At 37.9% G+C, this 27,052-nt stretch overlaps 1 protein-coding gene across 6 annotated transcripts in view; it reads left to right on the top strand.

Annotated features, from left to right (window-relative positions):
• The first annotated feature begins 697 nt into the window (after window positions 1-697).
• The window catches only part of stk39 (serine threonine kinase 39), a 40,189-nt gene continuing 13,834 nt past the window's right edge, over window positions 698-27,052 (top strand). For 2 of the 6 annotated variants that reach the window (XM_046844798.1, XM_046844800.1), the window contains exons 1-14: window positions 698-866; window positions 2,773-2,885; window positions 5,507-5,615; window positions 6,979-7,120; window positions 9,374-9,429; window positions 11,445-11,554; window positions 11,757-11,858; window positions 12,254-12,387; window positions 12,822-12,870; window positions 12,973-13,038; window positions 20,899-21,021; window positions 21,530-21,559; window positions 22,026-22,082; window positions 23,612-23,673. In XM_046844798.1, the coding sequence (XP_046700754.1) occupies window positions 752-866; window positions 2,773-2,885; window positions 5,507-5,615; window positions 6,979-7,120; window positions 9,374-9,429; window positions 11,445-11,554; window positions 11,757-11,858; window positions 12,254-12,387; window positions 12,822-12,870; window positions 12,973-13,038; window positions 20,899-21,021; window positions 21,530-21,559; window positions 22,026-22,082; window positions 23,612-23,673 (1,268 nt within the window). In that variant the 5' untranslated portion in view covers window positions 698-751. The remainder of the gene's footprint in view (window positions 867-2,772; window positions 2,886-5,506; window positions 5,616-6,978; window positions 7,121-9,373; window positions 9,430-11,444; window positions 11,555-11,756; window positions 11,859-12,253; window positions 12,388-12,821; window positions 12,871-12,972; window positions 13,039-20,898; window positions 21,022-21,529; window positions 21,560-22,025; window positions 22,083-23,611; window positions 23,674-27,052) is intronic. The other 4 variants (XR_006925111.1, XR_006925110.1, XM_046844801.1 and 1 more) reach the window with 3 other exon arrangements.

Here is a 27,052-nt window from a genome sequence, read left to right as displayed (position 1 = left end):
ACATCAATTTCATATGTAGGTTAAAACACCGTCATTAACTGAAACAGAAACAGTTGTGTAGGAGGCTTCAAACTGGGTGAGAAACAGCCAAACTCTACTACTAAGGTGAGATAGTTCCATGTCACAGATCAACACCATGGCAAGATTGATCACAGCAACAAGACACAAGGTAACTATATTCCAGAGGGATTTAAGGCAGTTTACAGCCACAGAAGATCTTCACAAAAAGTACCCAGTGTAAGTATACCTCAAAGAATTGATGCTGTTTTTCAATATTTATTGAGAGCACACCAAATATTGATTTGATTTAGATTTTTTGTTTATCTCTCTGTTCTGTTCATCAACTTTTCATTTTGTTAATTGATAAAAATAAGTGATGAACACTGTTTTTTTTATATAAATTATAATTAAAGTATTCTCACAACTTTTCAGACGTGCCTAAAACTTTTGACAGTACTTTGACTATCTATCTATCTATCTATCTATCTATCTATCTATCTATCTATCTATCTATCTATCTATCTATCATCTATCTATCTATCTATCTATCTATCTATCTATCTATCTATCTATCTATCTATCTATCTATCTATCTATCTATCTATCTATCTATCTATCTATCTATCTATCTATCTATCGCCCTACTTAGTGCGGAAGCAGCTAAAAGAGACAGCGGAGAGGCTGTGACACGGTTAGCTGGCTAGCGCAGGCGCTCGCGCGCTCCTCCTGTACCTCAGACATCCGCAGCATCATGGCGGAGCGAAGCCACTCTTTTGCGGCTCCGGCTACCGGCCACAGTCCGCAAGCGGGAACCACAACAGGCTGGCCGATTGTCAAGGAATCGTATGAGCTTCAGGATGTGATAGGTAAGTGAGATTCGGATGAACAGGTGAGTTTTGTGTGCGAATGTGGACTGAATGACAGAGAGGCCCTGTACCGGCTTTTCATGTGCACTAGCCTCAGCAGCAGCAGGCTATGATGGTGTGTGTGTGTGTGTGTGTGTGTGTGTGTGTTGTGATCTGCTGCTCTCTAAACTAATGCAATGCGGATGTGACACACCGTTAACTCACTCACTGCTTTCTATAGCACGTTACACGATCAATGCGGAAATCTTCGATCTTTTATTTGTCGTTAGATTCATAGAAAGCAGTTCATTCTGCTTTTCTGCTGACGAACCGGCAGGATTTACTGCTCAGGTAAAGTGTGGTTCAGGTGTTCTTCAGCCCAGGTCTGATCGACTTCATCATCTACAGGTTCCACTCTACGCTAAAGCCCAGTTTAATTAAGTTGGTAGAAATTGGTTGATAAGACACTATTACTATTAACTTCTCCATCCCATTATGTTGTATCTAACATATAACCATCACTTTCTATTTCTAACAATCACACTATTATTATACAAGTACACAGCTTATTCTCCTCTTAAAACGTATTCGGGAATAATTCAGCTCGCTACATGTTATATCAGGCATCTACATTTAATATTAGTGTTTATACATGTATTATTATAATGATAACACGAGTGTGATTGTCATTCATGCTCTTCTCAACGCGCCCTCTGCCGGATGTTGCTTGCATTTAACATCCTGTTCATTAATAAGGTGACTTTTCTGTGGGATTTGTCACCAGGCCCTTTGCCGCTTCTTCCAGACTGTTAAATGACGACTTCAGCCAATTCCTGTAAAAAAAAAACAAAAAAAAACAGCATCATCAAGGAAAGACCAAACAGGCATTTATAAGGCAGGGTGCCATTAGATAAAGCTGGACGCAGTAGACGAGTGGCGTTCGAGCCCTATCCTTCTATCAGCTGATAAGCAGAGCAGCTCCTGTGCACTTCATCTGCATTATTTTCCTAATCAGCACTGTATTCAGGACCCCCTCCTTCTTATCTGTCAACAGCAGTTGGCAGTGTGTGTGTGTGTGTGTGTGTGTGTGTGTGTGTGTGTGTGTGTGTGTGTGGGGAGCACATTCATGCACTCAGTGCATAGTGTTTGTAAACAGACCTCCTCTATTGATCATGTATACAGTGATTAACATGCGATATTGTCTGCTGGAAGCTGAAATGAGGTAGAGCATGCACCGGTCACACACGAGTACCGAGCGTGAGTCGGGAACAAAATGTAGGACAAGTGCAGCATGCACGAGGAAAAAACTGAGTATCACGCACGCTGGGATCGAAACACCAACCGAGAGAATCACCATAAAGAAAAACTCAATGCACAGAACAATAAGCTATGCACAAACTAAGGAAACCAGGAAGCTAGACTTGCAATATGGAATTTATTCACAATGACTAAATCAGGTCACACAAAATAAGTGAGAGAAAGAAGAAGAGGACACTATGACCGATAATGACTTTATGATATTGAAGCCAAAAAACGGACAGACAGGGATGCAGCGTCATTAAGTTTCTGGTAGCCGTTAACAACCCCTGCAGATAGACATGAAAAAAGAAGACAGCATATTGACAGCTTAGCTTGGCATTTTATTCGTTGCTGACTTTTATAGCACCGTGCTGCTGACTGATCAATTCTGATTGGTCAAAAGGTGTTGATTGAGCAGCTTCGACACATTCATGCGCTCGTTCTATTACTTCTGATACTTTGGATCATTTTTGTGTACTATAAGTAAATTAACGATTAAGTGTTTTTGGAAGGAGTTATCAGTATTAGTGCTGTGCAACAGATGGAGCTAAAACTGTAACTGTTTGGGGTATGGGAAAATCTACATCACAGAGAGATTTAAATTGCATGTATTATTTGACATTTGTAGGCAGTGGAGCCACAGCAGTAGTCCAGGCCGCTCTCTGTGTCCCTAGACAAGAACGTGTGGCCATCAAGAGGATCAATCTGGAGAAGTGCCAGACCAGCATGGAAGAACTACTGGTAAGACTTGGATAAATGGGATTTACTCTTTTTACTGGCTTGTTTTGGAGACTAACACACTCCTTATTGCAGATCTCCACTCCTTCACTCAGTAGAGTTTACACAAATGTCTTACATACTGTGACAGCTATTTGGCAATGTGTCACTGATTTTTTTTTTTTTAGTCAGTTCATATCTTGGTCTTCTTGCAGACATTTCTACAGGGGAAAAAAAAACGATTTATTTTTAGGCTTAAGGTTTTATTAACCATTTGTCAGTAAAAGCACCAACCATATAAAAAGGGCTTACACATGCATTCATTTCGAATTCTGTGGCTTGAGAGATGCTTTTGATAAGCGAGTGCTCTGCAGATAATCTGTGGTTTGGGAAAAGAAGGTAAATGGTGAATGTCACAATAGTTTTGTCAATTGAAAAAAATTGAGCCGAAGCTACTATTCAGTTATTTTGAGCTGGGACTGCAACAACTAATCGATAAATTTAATAATAATCGAAGAATGAAATTCGTTGTCAGCGAATGCTGGTATCGATTAGTTGGGCTGCTCAAGTTAAGGGTTAGTGTGAGGGCAAGACCCCCCTCTTGCGAAATGGCAGAGATTAACAGGGTCAATCAGCAGCAGGAAAAAACACACTGGTGTCAGGGATGAAAGTGAAACATCAGCACGGTTAGTAAAAACTGTTTAATCCTCATCATGTGAAACTGGTGTAGTTTAAAGTGCTGTTGTGTAAACTGTTTGTTTGTAACTTGTGTACAGTCACACTGGATCTGTTCAGCATCAGGTTGCGCAATCAGTTCGCTCGCGACATAGTGATGGATTCAATTAAAACTGTGCAAACAAACACTAAATCTAAAAACAGCAGCAGTAAATGATTACATTTTAGTCACTGCTGTAATTTCCAGTGAATGATTATGCATTTATACTCCAATGTATATTTTTTCCATTTTTTTTATAAGGCCTGTTAGCATCGCCTGTGTTTCTCCGTTCCACTCTCTTTTTATAGCATTTGTCTTCTACAACAGTAATTTATCTGTATTCAAACATGATTTACTGCGGTTTTACTACATTCAAATGCTTGTTTTCAGTGTTTGTATATTTATTTTATGCATGTATCATTTAATTATTATACAAAATTCAATTAAATCAAATTAAATCAAATCAAATTTGATTTGTCACATACACATACATACAGGGTACCACATGCAGTGAAATGCTTTTTACGACGGTCCGGCATGAGGGAATAAAATGGGGTGAAAAGGAGAATAAAAAAAATATATATATATAATAACAAAATATTAAATAAATATGATAACAAGAAAAAGAAGGCAAATAAATAAGGATATAAAGATATAAAGATATATATATATACACACACACACACAAAAAAATGCTTATGGCAGTGTGCAGTTAAACAGTAAACAGTAAACAACAGTAAACAAGTTAAGCATGGTTTTTGATTGTCCATAAAGTGTCCGTGTGCGGTCTGGTGTGGTGTAAAGTGTCCATGAGTGTCCGTGTGCAGTAAGGTGTGGTGTAAAGTGTCCTTGTGCGGAATGGTGTGGTATAAAAAATAAGAATATAAAAAATATGAAAAATATGAAATATGAAAAATATGAAATAATATGATATATGAAATGTAAAGTGCACTGTGCAAGTCCAGTGTCTAAAGTGTCGTAGCACGAAAAGTGTGATATGTGCAGGGAAAAAAGGTCTGATGATGGATGGAGAGAGTGGGCCAGTTTTTTAGATCCTGGGTGTTTCCTGGTTTAAACTCCGAATGGCCTGCGGGAAGAAGCTCCTCCTCATTCTCTCTGTGTTCGCTTTCAGGGAGCGAATTAATTTAATTAAATGAATTAAATTCTAGATGCTTCTATTTTCAACCCCGAAGAAAAATTACTGTGTATTTTTGTCAACTTGCCATCTGCAATTATCATTAAAACAATACCAATGTTGATTTACACAGTTTACACCTTGCATACTCAAATGTTTTTTGTCTTTTTTATTTTTTAGAAACAACCCAGCATTAATGGCATTGTTGAAGGAGAAATCCCCCATGCACTCCTCAACAATCAGCTACTATAAGCTTTAAAATGTCTACATTAAAGATAATTAAACTCAATATCTGGCTTTTGCAATTTTTTAAAGTACATAAATACCCTGAATTCCTGTTTTATATAGTTATAATAAATATAAAAAAAGATATACCCGATCAATCAGATTTTTAATAATAATAATAATAATAATAATAATAATAATAATAATCGTCCTATTAATCGATCATCAAAATAATTGTTAGTTGCAGCCCTATTTTGACCTTAAGCAGCTGGGCTGTTTTCGTATAGAGATTAATGACACTGTATCACTGTAAAAGTTTTATCGATTTTTTTTTTTTGTTCTTGAGCAATCATAAGGTTTGATGCTCACAAGACTACACAGCTTTGAATCCACTACCAGATATGTCAACAATATTGTGTATTTATGTCTGTATTTATATATGCTCTGTTTTTATGTCTCCTAAAAGACTTTTTCGTTTGATGGTAGTCTGTGTCTTAACCAGCATTAGAATGTATTTGTGTAATTGTTATACTAATGATAATAATATCATACTCCTTTGTCTCACTTCAGAAAGAAATTCAAGCCATGAGCCAGTGCAGCCATCCGAACGTAGTGACATATTATACCTCATTTGTGGTGAAGGATGAGCTTTGGTTAGTTATGAAACTCTTAAGTGGAGGTAAGAACACCTTTGATTTTATATTTTGCAATACTTTAGCTGTTTTCTTTTTCACCAGTCCGTAAGGCCAAACTAAGCATGTGTCTTCTCAGGAGTTTGAGTTTTAAAACCAGCCAGTGGGCTCTAGTGATATAAGGATTTTCAGTATTTTCCTTTATCATATACAAAATCCAATTACCTCTTTGTATAGTATCTTAGAGCGCACCTGCAGGAGAGTGTAAAGTTCTCAGTACTGTTTATGAAACCTTACTGACACCAGTGATAGCAATCAGCACTGAAACATGGGCTCGTGTAATCCACGCTAGCAGTAATAGTATCCCAGCTTTGCACTTTTCCCAACAATTCCCTTTCACTGGAGCTTCTCGGCTGTAGATATACAATATTCAGGCGACGCTGATGATTTATAGGTTTATTCTTTTCATTCTGTGTCAATTGAACAGCAGATTTGCAAACACCCTTCTGTAATTGTACAGAATCCCTTCTGTACAATTTTACATGGCCATGATATCGTGACCGTGACTCCCAAAAAGTCAGATGGTCTCATTGACATGAACTTGGAACGATTAGCACATGCTTTGTGGATGTGTGATTTGGCGCGTTCCTCTTCTCCCTTTACATTACATCTCAAGTCGATTTTGTTGCATGCTTTCTTTGACCCCCCTCATTTTCTTGGTAAATGTTTTGTAGCCATTAATATGAAATAAAGTCGATCAATATGTTTGACCCAGTTCATGTTAGGCAAGTATATCATTAACTTCAACTAATCCATGTTTAATAGAGATTATATTAATAAATGACCAAAAAAAACCTTTTGGTTTTTAGCCAAAGATATTATGTAGGCCCACAATGAAGTGTCAGATCTAACACTTTACACATAATAGTAATAGTGATAATGAAAATGATCAATAAAGATGTTTTTTTTCTCCCCTCTCCTCTGCTGGTCAGCACACACGTTCTAATACTTTAAAGAGCAGCAGCATTAGCAGAGAAAAATCTTTGGTCTTTTGACAAGAATTATAAAAAAGATTCTTGTCAAAAGAAGAATTTTTCTGTCTTGTGTTTTTAATGGTTTACTGCACATTACTGTGGACTCTACCAACCTGCTGAGTTTTTTAGTTGGCACTGATAGCAAGCATTTCCTTACTGTATAGCTGGAGATATTAATAGCCAATAGTATTCTAGTTTTTTTTTTTTTTTTTTTTATAAATGTCACCATTTTTTCTGGACGCTTTAATTATTTACTTTGATTTTTTAAAATGTTAAATCACAAACAGGAGAAATTCTTATAACACAACCCTACCCTGTTTGTGTGTTTGTGTGTGTGTGTGTGTGTGTGTGTGTGTGTGTGTGTGTGTGTGTTCAGGATCAGTATTGGACATTATTAAGCACACATGTAGCAAAGGAGAGCCCAAAAATGGTGTACTGGATGAAGCCACGATAGCTACTATTTTAAGAGAGGTACTGGAGGGTCTTGATTACCTGCACAGAAATGGACAAATACACCGGTATGGACATTCTGCAAAAAATGTTATTACTTTGTTGACAGTGTGAGCACATATGGGCATTCAGTTCCCAGTGTTTTTGGTACATCTCTCTCACACCAACATTTTTTCCATAGGGTTACACTGCTCCATACACTGCACAGTTCATTTACAATTCACAATTGTTCATAATTTATCAGCCCCTTCATCAGAAAGAGACTACAATAGAGCTGATCACATATTATTTGGGTGGTTGATCATTCTCAGCCGTGGCACAGATAAAGTGCTAGCTGTTTAACACAAACTGTGCATGAAAAATTAAGAAGAGCTTTAGTATTTGATGGCATACTAAATATTGATTTGTAATCACACTCTTGGTGTCACTAAATGAGCATGGGTTCCGCTTTTGAGTCTGGTTCTGGCTTTTGAGAGGGTTTCTTCCTCATACCAGCTAAGAGAATTTTTCCTTGATACAGTTGCCCCAGGCTGCTTATCAGGGGATGAATACACATACATTTAAATGTCAGTGTACCTTGTTCTATAATACTTACATTCTGTAAATCTGCTTTGATACAATGTCCATTTTTTAAAAGCTCTATAGACCATTTCAAGGATGTAAACAATAACAAACGCATTTCGACAATACTGCCTACATCTGGTCAAAATGACTAGCACGTAGTTTTTAAGTTTAGCTAAAACAGAACAGTTAAGAAATGTATAAAAGATAAAATTAGATGTTGGCGTGTAATGACCAGACATTGAGGTTACAACCTTTCACTCAGAACATTTACCTGAAGTACTGTATCCAGAGGTGTATTATTATCTGGTATGGAACCAAGTGCGTGTACACGAGAGAGGTGGTGAAGACTTATCATAGTCTACAATTACTTCCTTAAAATGACTGTTATTGTTGTGGATTGGAGCAAGTTAAAGGTAACTGGAGAGGTTATTAGTGCGCATTGCAGTCTGTATGGCTATGCTAATAATAAAGCACATTGCTAACTGAATTCTATTGAATTGTAGAGAGTGAAATTTAAAGACATAAATGATGCGCTATACTAAATACTATTTGGAATCGTGGGAAAGAACAGTCTGTGCGGGAGTTGTGAGAATGTAGAGAGAGATGAGACGCAGTGTTTAATCCACTGTGTCTAATGTATGAGTTTCACCTCCAGATGTTCAATAAACCAAGATCTTTTGAGCTCTTTGACGGTGTTCAAACTGCAATGACGATAAACCGATCGACAGAACAAAGCTAAGAGCCCACGAATCCAAACAGAATTAAGTTGTTGTGTTACATCATAACTTATTGCATACGCAAATATTTCATACGTTTTGAAATGTTTGTGGTTAGACCAGGTGAAGTGTGTAGCCATGTTTCTGTGATCCTTGTTGCAGTGGAACAGAGTGTGTGTGTGTGTGTGTGTGTGTGTGTGTGTGTGAGAGAGAGTGTTTGAGAGTGTGCTCACAAATATACATGAAGATCCATGAAATCCAATGCTGGCTAACGTATTTAAAACATTTTTTAAACATATTCAATTCTAAATAATAATGTGCTGTTGGTTTTAGATAACAGTAGATATCCCATAGTCACTAGTCAGTATCCAGCCTTCACTGCTGTAATCCAGGCGTCACAATGTGTTTTGATTGTCAGAAATGTAAACACTTCAATTTCCCACAGCAAGTTAGTTCCTGCTCTGACCGAGCATGAACAACATGATAATCGTTTTCATTTTGACATTTTTTTATCGCCTGTCAATGTGCGCGCTAGCTAACCGGAAATGTCCTAGGACCAAAACGAGGCAATTCCTCACATTAATAAATGGCCGTTGAAATGGTCTATAGAAATCAAATTAAATTGAAAAGTGAATTAAACATACGAAGATCGTGGACCAGCACAATAACTGAATGTTGTAAGTGAACACTGCTGCTTTTCGTACACTAGAAATAATCCAGTTATTCAAGTCTCAAGATTCTAAGTTTTTTTTTTGGAATATTGATTCTGGTCAGCGCAGTTCTGTTGATGCACATGATGTTGGTGGGGTGGTTCGTTGACAAATATTTGCATAGTGAAAGGCTATAATTTTTTCTTCATCATGATATATATGGTGGTATACATAATAAATGATCCTATGAGTGTAGATACAACGTATGTGTAGCTAATAAACTGGGAACTGGATGTGTATTGTGTTAGAAAAAAATAATTAAGGGCTATCTCTTATGTCATGAAGTCACAGAGGAATAAAAAAAGTCTGTGTTCTTAATGTTTGACCTTAGGGATGTGAAGGCTGGGAACATCCTGTTGGGAGAAGACGGCTCAGTGCAGATAGCAGGTTTGTTTCACATCAATTTTTTTGCACCAGAGTTTTTTTTTTTTCTTCATTTCATGGAAAATATTTTGGAAAATTGCAGTAAAAAGCATGAAATTCTGAATCCGTCTTCTTCTGCAATGACGAGCGGCATCGTGATAGAATCTTATTTGTGTCATGTAAAACTTCTGCCCGTTTTTTCTGTGCACATTTTTCTCATGCTTAAAATAATCCCTCGCTGTAGTATGTAGAATCACTTTTATAATATGCTTAAATATGTTTCCAAAGATTTGTGGCATGTCCAAGTACGAACCTAATCCTACTTAGTGTTTTTTTTTTTAACAGCACCAATTAAGATAGATAGGATTAAAGGATTCCAGGAACTACAAATGTTTTTTATAGAGCTACATTAATTAAACACTGTGAAAATGGTGCAGTAATTAGTTTGGGGAGTCAGACTGCACATGGCCAACATGCTATTTCTGGGTTTTATGAAAGAGATTTATTTTGCTTTTCTTAAAACCTTTACAAATATGCCAGTTCTATAGTATTTATGTACACAAACGAAGTTCCTAAACCATCACTTTGTGCTTTATAACCTGATTGAAACCTTAATCTCAGAGTTTCTACATTTCATCCTACAGTGATACTTTTGTCAGTATTTAATTATACTACATAAAATACTACATCAGATCTATTATTATATTGTCTATTTTTATTAATAGATAGAAACATAGAATACATATCTTTAGTAACGGAAGGCTATAATAGAGATTTATGGACTAAAAAGAGACTTGAAATTGTCATACTCATGAGGGTTTTTTTTTCTCCTGCTAAGTAAAGTGGCAAATCTAGTGCAGGCATATTGATTTGATTAGATTTAACCAATGCTGACCTTGTTTGCTATTGATTAATGAAGGATGAAGCTGGGGACTTTTATAGGGATGTATCAATCATGTGTTGTGAGTCAGTATTAGAGATATTCTTCTGAAAATCTCTATTATCAGAAATAAGTAGATTTTAGCAATAATTTCAGTTTGTAATTATTATTATTATTATTATTATTATTATTATTATTATTATTATTATTATTATTATTATTATTTTCTTAAATTAAAATAGGCTAATGTCCTGTGCATGTACTAAATATAGATAGATAGATAGATAGATAGATAAATAGATAGATAGATAGATAGATAGATAGATAGATAGATAGATAGATAGATAGATAGATAGATAGATAGATAGATAGATATACAGTGGTCCCCCGGTTAACGAATGGCTCCGATATCAAACATTCTGGTTAGCGAACGGTTTTCCGAACGAAATTTGTGTCCGGTGAACGAACAAAGTTCCAGTTAACGAACGCCACCCACGCTGCACAACCCAGCGCGAGGGGAAGAAACTGCTTCCGCTTCAACTATCGCATCTATCGCAACTTCTGTTTGTGAACAATATTAATGATATTTAGTGGTAAGTACAGTAATCATTTTGTTTCTTACTCTTGTGAAGTTGTTAATTTATACTTTTACCGAGCCAACACAAAATACCCGCAGAGATCGGGATAATCCGGCAAAAGGCAGTCCATAAATAATATCCGCAGTGCTTTACGGAGGAAGCCCGATTGCGATGAGCTCAATGTGGGCGGGGCACGCATGAGCGAAGGAACAGGGCATTCCCTGAAGCACCGGGGTATGACAGCCATCGAAGGGGGCGTGGCAGGGGGATTCCTGACAGTATTAATACGGCTAAATACAGGAAAAAATGGTTAATTATTGGGTATTGGTGGAGTTCGGGAACGGATTAATTGGTTTTCCATTATTTCTTATGGAATAATTAGGTCTGGTTTTTCGAACGGTTTTAAGGGACGAATTAAGTTCGGGAACCGGGGGACCACTGTACATTGTTTTAAATGTAATATCTATCCAGATTACTTAATTCTACATTGAAAGCTTATTTTACTGCCAAATACAGCTTGAGTTTTTTTTTTAACCGTAACAGAACTTTTCCAGTGAATTATGTGAATATTTTCACTACAGACTTCGGTGTGAGTGCATTTCTGGCGACCGGAGGAGATGTAACCAGACATAAAGTTAGGAAAACTTTTGTGGGAACTCCATGTTGGATGGCTCCAGAAGTGATGGAACAGGTAGGACTGTTTATGAAACGGCATTACTGTTGCACATAGTAACTAACTGCCTCTGGCTACGAGACACAGGAACAGCAGAAACAATTCACTCGCCCATTTGTGTTTTAGAGGATTTTGCAAGTTTAATGTTTTGGAACTATGTCTCAGAATGAGCTTTTCTGAATGGTTATCTGTCAGGTTTATGGACATCTCTCACTTGTAGGTTAGAGGATATGATTTTAAAGCTGACATTTGGAGTTTTGGGATTACTGCCATAGAGCTGGCCACAGGATCTGCACCCTATCATCGATACCCACCTATGAAGGTGAGGCTTTTATTTCCTGCTTTAAATGCTGAGTAGAGAATGGAAGTCAGACAACTGAAAAATAGGAAACACACTGAGAAGATTTAAGGTTTTTTTTAATGCTTTGCAAGCTTGATTATATATGCACAAAATGTTTTCCGAAAAAATATTCTGCAGTATGTTCTTTAAATCATTGCTCTACACTGTAACAAAGTACACTAAAGGTTATACTGTGATATTTATGCTTTTTTTTTTTTTTTTTTCGATTAGAGAAGTTTTCATAGCCAAATAATATCTACACTGACACTGCAATAATTACATTTATTTCTCTATGTCCTTAAACAGTTTTAATAGCTAAACCTTATTCTTTGGCCAGACGTTATTTGTGACCCTACTTTTGTCAAACTGTTGTGCAGGTCTTAATGCTGACACTGCAGAACGATCCCCCGACCTTAGAAACAGAAGTTGAGGATAAAGAGATGCTAAAAAAATATGGGAAATCTTTTAGGAAACTAATAACTCTGTGCCTTCAAAAGGACCCGACTAAAAGGTACATAATTATATTTCCCCATTTGGAGAACCAGATGAACAACGAGTCTTGATAGCACATTTGTTTGAAAGTAAATTGAATGATTACCATTTTTCATTGTTTTTTTTTTGTGAGCATATAACAAAATCTCTCTGGGTTTCTCCTTTGTGCCATATGTTCAGTCACAATCAATAAAGAGATTCAATGTTATAAAGCTCCCAGCAGAAAAACTCAATCTGGCCAAATTGATATAAATGAGCCCATGCCAGTGGTTACACCAAAGCCTTACTCTAAAATACGCTCTCTGCATATGTAATTATGCTACATAGTCACTGTTGTATACAGGAGACCTTACCTTAAATACCTGTTCAGTTTAATGCAGGAAATCAAAGTCTAGATTAGGAATGCATATTGCATGTTTACGTACTCAAACACTTTCTTTCACCTCCCCACAGACCAACAGCATCAGAACTTCTGAAATGTAAATTCTTCCAAAAAGCCAAGGTACAGTTTTATGTATTTGTATTCATTTTTCTTGCCTTTCATACAGTTTCTTGTTGCTCCGAAAAGTTCACAAATCTTTTCTTTTCTGCATTACCATTATAGAACCGGGAATACTTGATAGAAAAGCTGCTTTGTAAAGGACCAAATATAAGCCAAAGAGCTAAAAAGGTATTTCATTCTCATCACACATTGCTCTGAGCTATTAAGGCCATCACAGTGCACTCTGTACTGACATGCTGTGGTGTGTGAGGTTTGGTCACTGTGGTGCTCCTTTTTAAAATACTGCAGCTACACACCTCTGATTTTTTTCCCACATACTCAAAAACACTGTAGTTACAGAGACAGAAGAAAGACTTCTTTCAGAGATTCCATTCTGGTCTTTCTGGGGTGTTCAGGTCCACGCCTGCCATGTGATTACAGCTGTTTTGATGGCTATTGGACAAAAAAAATGTAAAATAAATAAAAAGATTTATATATATTTATACCAACGACTTTAATCCACAGTATGTTTGTTTATAAATTAGGCTTAACTTCGGAGTTGGTAAATATTGATTTTGTGGATTGAGTTGCACGCTTTTCTTTCTTTTATTTAAAGCGCTTCAGGGTAAACACATTAATCACAACCTTTTATTTAAGGCTTTTATTTAGTACTTAGAAAAACATAAACAGCAATAGAAATGTGATGAATGTCCAAGATGATCTGGCCAAGATATAAATATTTATTTATAATATTTTTTTTTAGGTCTATGTGAGACGGGCATTCATTTCTGTGGGTTTTGCGATAAAATGCCACTGAAGTAAGCAAACGTAATAATACAAACAATACGTTTTGTATTTGTGATTAAATTGCATGGAACCATGGTGAGGCACATCCTGTACATGGCACATCCAGTAATCCGAGTTAAAGGCCAAAGCACAGTCAGGCAGCATCATTGTAGGAATATCCATAATCATATACACCAGTGGTTCCCAACCCCCGGGCTGCGGATCGGCACCGGGCCGTGGGACAATTGGTACTGGGCCGTATATTTTGTTGTATTTATTCGCCACACCTTAAAGACCGTACATTAAACATCTGCGGCCACAGGACATCACTAGTCTCTCACAGTTCTCTGGTGAGATTTTGATCCACTCTTCTTCCAGTCTCTTCCACAGTTCAGTGACTGTAGTGGGTTTCTTGGCCATAACTTTGTCGCCAAGGATTTTCCAGAGGTTCTCTATTGGGTTGAGATCAGGACTCTGGGCAGGCCATGTCATTATTTCAATGTTTTTACTGTCAAGGAACTGCTTTTCCTGTTTTGCTGTGTGACATGGAGCGTTGTCCTGCATGAACACTGCGGGCTGATTGGGTGATGAACGCAGGGAAGGAACCATATTTTGTTGAAGAAGGTTCTGATAAACATTTGCATTCACTCTGCCATGTAGCTGTATAAGAGGCCCAACTCCTGCTGCAGAAAACATGCCCCAAACCATGACACTTCCTCCTCCACTTTTCACTGACTTCTTTACACACTTTGGGTTCAGTCTTTCTCCAGTTTGTCGCCGAACATAATGTTTCCCATCGGACCCAAAATAAATTCAACTTGCTTTCATCACTGAAGTGAACTTTGGACCAGTTCTCCTCTGTCCACACAACATGCTCCTCAGCAAAGCTTAGCCTAGCCTTTTGATTCTTTCTGCTAATGAGAGGTTTGGTCACTGCAGAGTGGGCTTTTAGTCCAAATGCTCTTAAAAGTCGAGACACTGTATGACGAGACAGATCCTTACCCTGTTCAGCGTTAAACTGGTGAGCAATTCCAGCTGCAGTGTGGAAACGATTGCCCAATGAGATCCTCCGCAGTATCCTGTCCTCTCTTGTATTTGTCTTCCGTGGACGACCAGCCTTCTTGGCGGACTTGAATGAGTTTGTGATGTTGTAAAGATTCAATATTCTTGAAATCACAGATTTGGAACGACCAACTTGTCTTGCTATGGCTGATAGGGTCATCCCTTTGGCCTTCATCTGGACGACCTGCTGCCGCAGGCTTTCAGTCACTTTAGAACGGCCCACCATCTTGCAGAGTGAGTGAAACTGGAAGTTAGGCTGCCAGTTAAATAGGGGTTGACAGATAATCAAGGAAATTAGCAAAAGGTACCAGATTAACACCAATAACTGGGAGGTATCTGAAAGTGTTCTCTAATTTTGATCAGTGTGTTTTCTGCAAAATAATGTTTTTTTTTAAATGCCTTAGTTATTTTGTGGAAAATGTGTTCTGGTAGCATGGTATAGACAGGACAAAAACTCCTTTAACTGTTGAGCAGTGAAGATGACATTATTTCAGAATTGTTCAATTGTTTATAAATTGTTCTCTAATTTTGATCGCCAGTGTATATATATATAGCAGAAAACAAAACTATAATCAAGTCTCTGCATCGAGACAAAGAACAGCAGAGTATTAAAAAAAAGGCAAATGAATTGGAAGCCAAACATAGAACAGGTGCACACATTAGGTAATCAATGAGACAGGGTAGGGACAGGAGCAAAACAATAGCGCATGCAGTGTAAACATAAAGCGTATGGAACTTATAGTGCTGAAAAACATGTGATGAGAGGGGGAGATTCATGACTCAAGATTCAAGACATCTCTATTGCAGTATATTTCTCACCATGTAAGTCTTAACAGAATACCATTAATTACATACATAAAGTATATGTATATAATGCATATGTATGTAATATGTAACATTGCATATATAAACATGTGTTGATTGGCTGCGGGCTAAAATGAAGCTGCCTCTGTTTGGTTCTAAATAAAGGACCTGTGCTTCTGGTCATATTTTTGTGGTGTTAGTGCTGAGAGAACAAATAAACTCTGCTGATTATTTTGTTAATATTAATTAAAGAGCAGAGGAAACCAAAACAACTCCAATGGAGTAAGCCTTGCAAATACTGGTAACATTCTCATGAATTAATTAGAGTACCATTTTAAAATCTAAATAATCATCTGAATAATATGAGCAAAAACTTGTGCATTAGAGATGAGACATGGTTACACGTAATTGCGTCAAGTCCTGCATAAGCATGAATAAATAAACGAGTTAATCTCTGATTCAAAGACAACCCACCTCACTGAAAAAGCAATGACTTTATCCTCTTTTTTGTGATCTGACCTTTTGCCTGCTCTATTGTAAGAAGTAACTGTCCTAGACAGGTGCACTGCTGCCAAACCTCATGCTGTTCATTTCTATATTGTGAAGCCTTTGTATCGGTTTGTCTGCCGGCCGTGCAGAACGAATGCACCGTCAACTCGTGCGTTCAGGGAACTGTAACGTATCAAGGCCCCGACAGGAGGCAAATGGGGTTTAATGTGGGTGATTAGGCAACCGAGCGCTGTACTTAAACACAACCATTTGCATGCTAGGCTACTTTTTACTCATAGTCTTGAGTGTGAGATCAGACTGAGATGACAATTCTCTGCCTTCAGCCTAATAATTATGCGAGGGAGCACATCAAAGAGCATGAATGAACAAGAAAGGTGAAAAGGATGGATGAAAGGTGTTTGGCTGAAAAGGTTGAAGCTATGACACCCACCTTTGTGACAGTGCTTTTACAGGAAGTCACTGATATTTTTTTTTATTTTTTTTTTTTATTTTGCACTTTGGGAGGATTTTCTTATTTTGATTTAAGAAGAATAGAAGAATAGATCTTAGAAGAATATATTTCGATTTTCAGAATGGATGATACACCTGCGCCACATGGCTAAAAGCTTCAAAACGACGCACCGTGTTAATTTTGCTGTGCCTCTGTAAGGGTTCACAATGGGCTTTCGTCATGCTTCTGCAGGGCTTTGTGTCGCTGCATTTTGTAATCGATTACAGTGGGTAATTTTGCATTAGCATGGAGAAAGAGGGCAGAAAGCTTTCCATAGTCACATCCGATGGGTTGGGACAGAGTCTGTGAATATCCTGACAGCAGACGCAGTCATCCTGATCTTAGTATGCAGGGAGGGAAAACCTTTGGGAAATGCAATTTTAATGGCAGTGCGGAGAAGATGATTATGGCAGCACAACTGAATAATTGGACTTATAAGCAGATGATGCTGTTACTTGGCAGGCGTTGCTGCAATGGATCATAAAACGCGAGCGCATTCTGGTGTTTTAATTAGTTTCATTGTTCAAAGGGGCTTTTATGAAACAGTAAGCTTTTATAAGGCTTCTGTCTTTGAACTCTGCGTCTGTAATCACCTTGTTTGATAGAAATGCGTACAGTTATAATAGAAAAGGAAACCTACAAGAAAAACATTGTCACTTGAGGATTCTGTGACCTGATCACCTCTGGAACTTAATCCAGTTCCCCCTCTCTCTCTCTCTCTCTCTCTCTCTCTCTCTCTCTCTCTCTCTCTCTCTCTCTCTCTCTCTCTCTCTCTCTCTCTATGTCTTTCTCACTCAGTTCCTTGCTTTACATCTCTTTTTATTCAGGCACTGCTCAAGTGCGACTTTATCAAGCTACTTTAACTGTTGGTGTAGGCGGAGGAAAATGATCCCCTTCTCCAACCTTGACTAGAGTGGAATAGAAGTGTAAAAAATGTACTGTTCTGATGACCTTGAGAAAGCAGAGCAAGGACACTGAATGACAAAATCAATAACTGACTTATTTCACAGTCGTAATTTTTTTTACATTGTTCAGAACCAAGCGTCAACTGACTATTTGTAGATGCTCACAAATCACTTCAATTAGCATTAGGTCTAGAGAATAAAGAGATTTATTGACCACCAAGCTCTCGTTTTTCTGAACAGTGACTTGTGCAGGTCACACATGATCATGGTGCTGTCTGAACTGCTGTAGTGTTGCTGCTTGGCCAACAGGGGGCAGATGAGTTCTTTGGTTTCAGCTAGGTAGGATGTCAAGTGTTACAAGATGAGCTTGATTCAGCAGGACAGGCGTGGTCAGTGCCTAATTAACTCATCTCAAATAATTATTTTATGCCGTCAATTCACTAGGGATGTAGCTGCCGTGCTGATGAGAGAGTCAGATTGCAAGAACAGAACACTAAGAGTAAATGCCATTTGCTTTCTTTCTCTTAGCGTCGTGTTATGTGGGCCGTGGTTGTGTTTTACATAGTAATCATTGTGCTTTTGGCATATTAGTCAGTGAGCAATACAGGTGAGTAAATGTGTACACTGACAGTCATAGTGAATGTGGGTGTTTTGGCACATGAAATGTCTGTTTTCTGTGTAGGCAGGAGGTCTTGGATTGCTGACCTTTTCATCATATTCACACGCTCAGAGCTTGTAGATGTTTGTTTTATATATATATATATACAGTGGTGTGAAAAGGTGTTGTATTCTGATTTCTTTTTTTTTTCACACTTTAATGTTTTAGATCATCAAACTAATTTAAATATTGGTAAAAGATAACACAATCAACACAACTTGCAGTTTTTAAATGAAGGATCTGAATTACTTTCTCTCTCATTTGCTTCTGAATTTCTTTGGATCTCTGCATGATGTCTAGCTTTTTAGGATCTTTTCTACTTCACTTTGTCAGGCAGGTCCAGGTTATAAACCACAGTTTTAACAGTTTTTTTCACACATGGCCATATAATGTTGAATTTTGTTTTCCCTCAATAATAAAAACCTTCATTTAAAAACTGCATGTTGTGTTCACTTGTGTTATCTTTTACTAATATTTAAATTAGTTTGATGAAGAAATCAGGAAGGGGGCAAACACTTTTTCACACCAGTGTATACACACACTGCCAATCCAAAAAAATATATAAAAGTCACCACCTGGATTTAACTAAGCAAATAGGTAAGAGCCTCCTATTGGATAAATACTGCATGGATTATTATTTTTCAGCTGGCAACACGTTATTTATCCCTATCTGATGCAGTGAGTAGCTTCTCATTTCTTAAACAACCATGTCAGAAGACACATTCTGTGGTTGTGGAAAATATGTTAATCTGTTTCAGAAGGGTCAAATTATTGGCATGCATCAAGCAAAGAAAACATTTTAGAAGATTGTTGAAACTACAATTGGGTTAAGAGCTGTACAACACATTATTAAAAACTGGTAGGATAGTGGGGAACCATCATCTTCGCTGAAGAAATGTGGTTGAAAAAAATTTGAATGATTGTGATCGGCGATGAAACGTTTGGTGAATTCAGATCGTAAAAAGCAACAGTAGAACTCACGGCTATGTTTAATAGTGAAAGTAAGCACATTTCCACTCGCACAATGCGAGGGGAACTCAAGGGATTGGGACTAAACAGCTGTGTAGCATTAAGGAATTCATTTATCAGTGAGGCTAATTGAAAAAAAAGGTTTAACTTTATGCTAGTGAGCATTAAGATTGGACTCTGGAGGAATGGAAGAAGGTCATGTGGTCTGATGAATTCAGATTTATCCTGTTCCAGAGTGATGGGCGCTTCATAGCAAGAAGAGAGGCGGATGAATTGATTCACCCATTATGCCTAGTGCCTACTGTGGGGGCAGTGCTATGATCTGGGGTTGCTGCAGTTGGTCAGGTCTCGATTCAGCAAAGTTATTTGACCAAAAAAAGGAGGTTAGCTGACTACCTTTTGGTCTGACTCTCCCATCGTATATAGAAGATCTTGGTAAAAAATTGGTGCAATTCTGGACGGGAATAAACGTTGTGACATTGCAGAAGCTTATCGATATGATCCATAATCAAAGCTAAAGGCGGTCCAACAAAATATTAGAGTGTGACCTTTGGAAGGGCAGTGTATATACCAGAGTATAATAGTGTATTATTTTGCTAAAGGTGCAATTGGAGAGGCAAAGGGATGCTGGTCTGCTGCTGTGTTCAGAGAGAGAGCATTATGCTGGAAAAAGTGTATATGCTTCCTCATTTGACTCTTAGTTGTAGCTGCCTTTAAGCTTTGTAGATTGGAATGCTTTTGTAAATGTGTAAGCCTTTTATAAATAGATGTCTTTTCAATCGCTGTGCACGCCGGTGAGTGCTGATGTGTTTTTGGGCACTTTTGTACGCAATAATCTTGCCCACTAATTCTGTATAAGTGTAAAAGACCTACTTGGAGCAAGGTGTAACAAGGTGCTCACGGGGTGGGGGTGGGGATCAGACTTTTGTCATTATTACTCTAACTATGTACATTCATCCTATTAGTTTCGCTGTAACGACTGAATAATGTACCTTAAATATGTACATAGTAAACGCTGAGGTTTAATGCTTTAAATTAAGGTTCATGTTAAGGTTAACCTGGAAAATAATTTGGATTTATTCAGCTTTTTAATCAGAAATAAATGACACCTGAACTAATTTTCACTTAGCAGGGGGTTTGTTTGGAAGAGTATTCAAATTTTTTTTTTTATTAATTTTTTTTTTTAATGTAAAGCCAAATAGACAGATTGAATAGGTTTATGCTGTTAGTTATTTAAAAATTTCCAGCATGACATGGATGTGGATAATTGTTTCCATTAATACGCTGTATGGTCAAAAGTCTGCGGACACCTGGTCATTAGTTTGGTATGTGCTTTTGGGGCATTGTCATGCTGGAACAGGTTTGGGTCTCCTAGTTCAAGTAAAGGGAAAATGTCATGCTACCGCACCAACTGACATCCTGTACAATTGTGTGCCTTCAGCGTTGCGATTACAGTTTGGGAAAGAACCACATATGGCTGGGCAATTCAGGTGACCCAATACTTTTGCCCATTTAGTGTAATAATGATAAACGATTATATATACTATATATATATATATATATATTTATGTGTGTGTGTGGAACCAGTTACCTTATATTGCATCACACATTGCTAAACAATATTTGACATGCGTTAATATTCAGTATAACATTATAATTCACTGCAGCATGGTTGTAACTGCAGGAAATAAATTGATATTCCATGTATTGATTAACAATTATAAAACATCACCACAAATTCTCGGTGTAAAGGTAAACACTGCTCCAAACCGAATGAATTTCCAATTTGAGCCTGTTTTTGGCCAGGGTAAAAGTGTAGCCTGTGACTGTTTACACTGGGGTGAGAATGTCTGTGGCTTGCTTAGGTGAGACGAGTGCCAGGATCAAGCGGTCGCCTGCACAAGATGGAGGATGGGGACTGGGAATGGAGTGATGATGAGATGGATGAAAAGAGTGAAGAAGGCAATGCAGTTGTCAATCAAGGACGGGTAGGTGTGATCTTATCCAGCATGATCCGAGGAGAGCAAAATAAAAGAAATGTACGCATTGTGTTAGATTTCACCTCAGCATTTAGCTCTAATGGCATCTCCAGCCGCTGACACTTGAATATTCCACAAGGCCTGAGCTGTAAATATTTGACTTAGTGCACATTTCTGCATCCTTAACCAGAGACTTGTTGTTCAGATGAGCGTGGCCAGGGAGGAGAGACCTCTTTGCTTTGTTATTCCGTTTGATTGGTGCATGTGGAACGCATACCTTGCAGTGTGCTCGAGTCAGGAATATAAAATCAAACACACAAACCCCCTCCACCGCAAATCAGCCGCAAATCAGCGTGCGCTAATGAGACTGGAGATGCATTACTTCTGTGTATTGTTTATCATAAAATGCAAATGAGTTGCTGCTGATTACACTCCTACACAAACAGCTACATCTATCTATTATTCTTTGTGGGAGCAAACGTATATAAAATAATCCTGTCTCTTAATTGCGTTTCAGTCACGGCGGATCAAAGATGATAACCGGCATGTAAGTGGTCCTTTTCTCACTTTATACTGAAGCATATTTATGGTTAACTTAGCAGCATAGGGAATTAGTGTTTTGGTACTTGAAAAGGGAAGCGACATATTTCAGCAATTATAAATGTGCAAACAAACATAAACAGAACAAACAGACTGACAGTGCACCTCTAATCATGTTTGGTCATAACGCATTTTAATTATCCAATGAAGGATTGCTTGATAATTACAAGCGTCAGGGTCCTGCATTGATCGCCAAACAAACAAAGTGATATACGAAATGTAGTGTATTTGACCACAGTAGTAAAAAAAACGCAACAGAGAAATACATATGCAGAGCTATGAGCGTGAGTGTGCATGGTTATATTACCTCTTGGGCTTTGTGAATGTTCAGAAACTATTTCCCAAAAGCTGAATGAGAAACGGGTTTTTATTCTTGCTCTCCTCATGTGCGTCCTTTTTTTTTTTTACTGCAGGGGGAAGTGAATGCCAACAATGTCCCTATAGAAGGTCTGTCCATTCAGCATCCCCAGGTGAGGCCTGCATGTGGAAGTGGATGTGATTTGTCTTGATTCACTAACCCCATGCTAAGAAGCTGTGCAGCCTAGACAGGCCTTTTAACATCTCCACATCTATAGCCTTCAGAATTACATTTAAACCAACTACTGAGCTGTTACTTTCCCTGGTTTCTCTCATTCTTATCATTCTCATTCGGTTTTGTTTTGCTGTGTGTCTCTTTCTTAAGAAGAAAAATAAAAAAAAGCTGAGAAAGCAAAGAAAATTGTGAGAGTAAGAACAGATTCACGTCATCATTGTGCTACTGTACAGTTCAGTGAGTGGTGTTAAATTAACAGCTGCAGGGAACATTGGAGACCAGTCTAGTTACACCAGTCTCAGATGTACATAGTAGGTGTTAATTTAGCACCCTGGCATTTCAGTGTGTGACGCTGTAATTAAGCAAAAAGAAAATCTGCAGCCATCTTCACAATTCTCAAGTGCTTTCGCTGCCAAGCAACAGTAACCTCACGGTAAACATTTCAACCGCAAGCTTTTTTCCCCCTCCTCTTTTCTCTTTCTTTATCTGTTGAGATTACATGCAGGAAAAATGAGCCAAAGATAGCATCAAAATCAAATGGGTATCACCTTCAGCTCTTAATATTTAGTGTAAAATACTAAATGAACAACCTCAGGTTATATTGGACCGCAGTTTAGTTACCGCAGTCTCAGATTTACATATTAGGATTTAATTTGGCCATGTCAGTCTTGATTAATGCTACCTTGTGGGGATTCAAATATTTTAACAGCTTAAATGATTTCTTACCCATTATAGGAAAATTTAACTAGGAAATAATTTCACAAAATCTAAGCTATTAATACATTCATAAACTGTTGTAAAGCCTATACAGGCCTGAGGGCTGATAAAAATGAACTTTTCACTATCAAACCCATTGCCCTGTCTAGCAACAAAGGTTATTCCAGCGTGTGAGAATTGGTGTGAGGCATATAGAGTTTAAACACAACCCATAGCTATTACCCTGTGGGTCTGTGTGCTCATGTCTGTGACTGATTGTAAATTAAACTAGAGAGCTCTGGTGGAAACGACACAACAATCTCTCTTACTGTTTCCTTATTTATGTACTCATGTTTCTTTCTGTCTGCCTGTCTCCCGTCTCTTTCATCCTGGCACTCAGTTCTCTCTGTGTCATTACCGCTATTTAAAATGGATCGGAAACGCGGGGTTATAGGCTCGCCGATCCCTGTGGATACAGGAAGAGAATTTTATATGCAGCTTTTTGTCTTTCGCTTTAATATAAGCCTGAGAATGAAACATGCAGGAACGTTACATTCAAATGTAAAAACAATTTGGGAAAATTACTATCTCATGACGCACTTATATTTTATTATACACACTGAATAGAAGGTGTTATATCAACATGGTGGCTATATCTAGAGTACACATGGGGCAAGAGATTACAGGGATTATTACCTACATATAATCTTCCATTCACACACACAGCCTTTCCAAGACAGTGATCTTTTTCCTTTTTTTTCCCCATTAAAGATTCAACCTCTGGAAAGAAACCCAAGCACTCAGGGTGCTCTAAATATGGTCCTGAGGCTAAGGTGAGAAAAGCACTTGATTTTCCTTTCAACGCTCATTGCACTTTTTCAGCTAAACTAGGAGGTTAAGCCTGAACTACTCCAGCATGTTGACTGTCTGTAGGAGCCTAATAGCCGTGTATGCTAAAGATTGTGTGTGTGTGTGTGTGTGTGTGTGTGTGTGTGTGTGTGTGTGTGTGTGTGTGTGTCTTTTCAAAATGATCCCTTTCACTCAGTCTGGTTGAGGGTGTGTGAAAAAGGAAGCGATTAAATTAGAGCATTCTGCTCAGCTGGATTTTCTAAATTGCTCTGCACTGCTCAGTCTTCAACTGCACAAAAAAAAAGACTAAACATTGTTCTGAAATCACAAGACAAGGTGAACAAGCTTTCAACTGTTCCATACACCCTGACGAACAAGAGCACCCAGGGGACTCCTTGTATTTTTAGCACTATTAAACAGCCTACAGTGTGATGACAACTTCCTCACTTACAGTTCAGTACCAGTCACTGAACTGAAAGCAGAGGACTTCAAGTAAGAAAAATTCTTGTTGGTATGCAGGTAGAATAATTGTTCAGGGTTTAATTCAGCCCCGCTTTTCTAAGTGATTAGCCTCAGCGTTTAAATCAGAAAGAAAAACTTCAAATATACATAAACGTAATGCACACTGGGATATTATTCGTATTCACTTGGCATACAGTGGCAGTTTTTCTGTATCTTATAAGATGATTATGACTGATATTGGAGTGGCACTGAGGCTCGGGGGCAGCATGAGATTGTGTGTGACAGACCGATATAGAAAGAGGTGGGAGGTTTTTTTTTTTTTGCCTCTGGAGAGATTAAATTCATAGTTATTGCCTTGAATTTAGAAACTTTTTATTTCTTTTTCATTTCACTATGAGTATAATTTAAGGGACAGGGTTTGAAAATTGGACTGTATAACATTAAATTCTCATTACAGTTACAAACCGAAAAAATAAACCAAGCATAGTCCTAGAGTACACATGAGGCGAGGGATTACAGGGATTATTACGCACATATAATCATCCATTCACACACACAGCCTTTCCATAACGAGTAGACAATGAGAATGATAATAATGTATTTTTTTGTTTTATGCTAATTGCTCTAGATTTAGAATGTGCGAAACTAGTCCCACACACACACTCACAAACAGAGAAAAGATTACAAAAGAATAGTTCTGTTTGGCTGCTTCTCTACGCTGCTCTGGGTTAAAATGATAACAGTATACACGCTAGCTCTTACCAAGGTCCACTTATACACACACTTCCCTGACTCATCCAGTATAACAATCATGTTTACACGCAGGCATAATCACATAGCCTTGCATCTCAACAACCAAAGAAATCCCATTGGTAGTGGGGGGGATGTGTATTTATTCCAACCTTAACATCCAATTGAATGGACGTAGTTTTCGATTTTTTTTTTTCCAGACTGTGCTTACTTTCTCCAGGGTCTTGTTTACACAGCTCCACTTTTACTTTACTCCACACAATACACTATTTGATCTGCTGAGGCTAAAATACTTCAAGTCTATTGAATTCTGGGTTTAATTGCATTAAGCAAGTTCGATTAATTTTATCTTCTGAGTGACCCACAGATAAAATGAAGGTATGCTGTATGACAGATATAAGATTGTGTTGAAATGATCTCATTGCCTTTCAGGTGTGTATTTCTGGTTAAAATGTGGGCATGTGCCATGTAACACAAGCTTTACATGGCTTTAGGAGAAGACAGGTAATTACAGGGTTGCCAGATTGGGCTAGTTTAAAGGTCGAACGAAATGGCCCTGTGTAATTGTGTGAGAGGAAAAGCGGAATTATCGACTAGATAATGTTTTTATATCACAGTAGTTGTTAATGTGAAAATTTAGTTAGAGTTTTTTTAAGATGAAATTGTGCAGATATTTTCTGCTGGTTAATTATATTACATTTGATCACAGCAGTACAAAGGCACATCTAAAACTACTTAAAACAACTCGACTGAATGATGTAAGAACAAATATTGTCAGCTTTCAACTACAATAAACTACATGGTTCCTCTTGGGCAGTGGTTCCCAGCCTTTTTTGCACCATGGGCCAGTTTCATTCAAACCAATTTTTCCATGGATCACGTGCATATCCTAACATTATGATCTGTATTATATGATTGGATTATTACTTTAATTACAGCACATCAAATGAAAATGTAACTTAGCTCAAAAACCATAATGCAGAATCAGTGGTAGCTTCATTTATTGAGGCCTTGGAGACAAAATTGCGACTGAAATTGCAGGAAAGTTGCAAAAATGGAAGTGGTTATTTTGAAGAATAAAGCACTCTACAGACCATGAGAGCCAATAATATGGAGATAAAATAAAACATTTAAAAGTTTTAATTTTTTCTATGCAGGCTGTTGTGGTCCCCTGCTCTAGGGCCATGCGATAGTACAAGTCAAGTGTGATAAAAATGTAAGCTAAATTTAGTTTTAAGCTACAGCGTTTATAAATGCAATCCTTTCCCAACCATGCACAGGCATGAGGTGCTACTGGGTGGTAGTTAGATTACAGTATAATCCGAATACGAGTATTAAAGCAGGATTTAAGTGTGGTAGGTGTTAAACGAACACTTTGAAGGAGCTGTAGGCTGCACTATATGTAGCCAAACATCATGGTGCATTTTTCCCCCTCCCCAAACACATCTGATTCAGCTCATCAAGGCACAAGCAATTAGTTGATAAGTTGAATCAGGTGTGGCAGAGCAGGAAAAACAGCAAGCTGTGCTGAGAGTCTAAACATCTGAGATGCATAAATGCATTAAATGGCTTATGCGGTTGTTTATGAATATCCACTAAAGCTTTTAATTCAAGCTGCGGTTTATGCTGTTTTATGTGGTTAGAATCATAAGCTGGTTCTATATGCTATTTATCATGTGTTGCCTCATTAGATCTCGTAATGATAAACTCAAGCTATACTTTCATTTCCATCTCTCACTTTATCTCTCTCACACACACACACACACACACACACACACACACACACACACACACACAGAGACACACCTTTTATCTGTTTGCTTTTAAAGCATTTCCATTGCCATATTCAAAACCATGCCTAATAAGTTTCACTGAGCTCCGTCAACTCCCATTACCCATCGCGACACCGTTCGGCCAATCGCTTTTGACTGTTTTTTTGTGTGAACACATGATGCCATGCCTCTCTACCCTGTGTTCACCTAGATCATATGCAGCGCTGTTTATTTCCTATTAGCATATAAGCAGCATTTTAATGTGCCAGACAGCTGACTGAGCATCACATTACATTTGATGCGCTCCAGTGCTACCTTTTTTTGCGAAGGGTGATTCATATTAGTCACATTTCACAGATCAGGTGCCAACTGGAAGCTG

The sequence above is a fragment of the Silurus meridionalis genome, chromosome 3 (genome assembly GCF_014805685.1).
Source record: "Silurus meridionalis isolate SWU-2019-XX chromosome 3, ASM1480568v1, whole genome shotgun sequence".
NCBI lineage: Eukaryota > Metazoa > Chordata > Actinopteri > Siluriformes > Siluridae > Silurus > Silurus meridionalis.
This window is presented reverse-complemented; position numbering and strand designations above follow the sequence as displayed.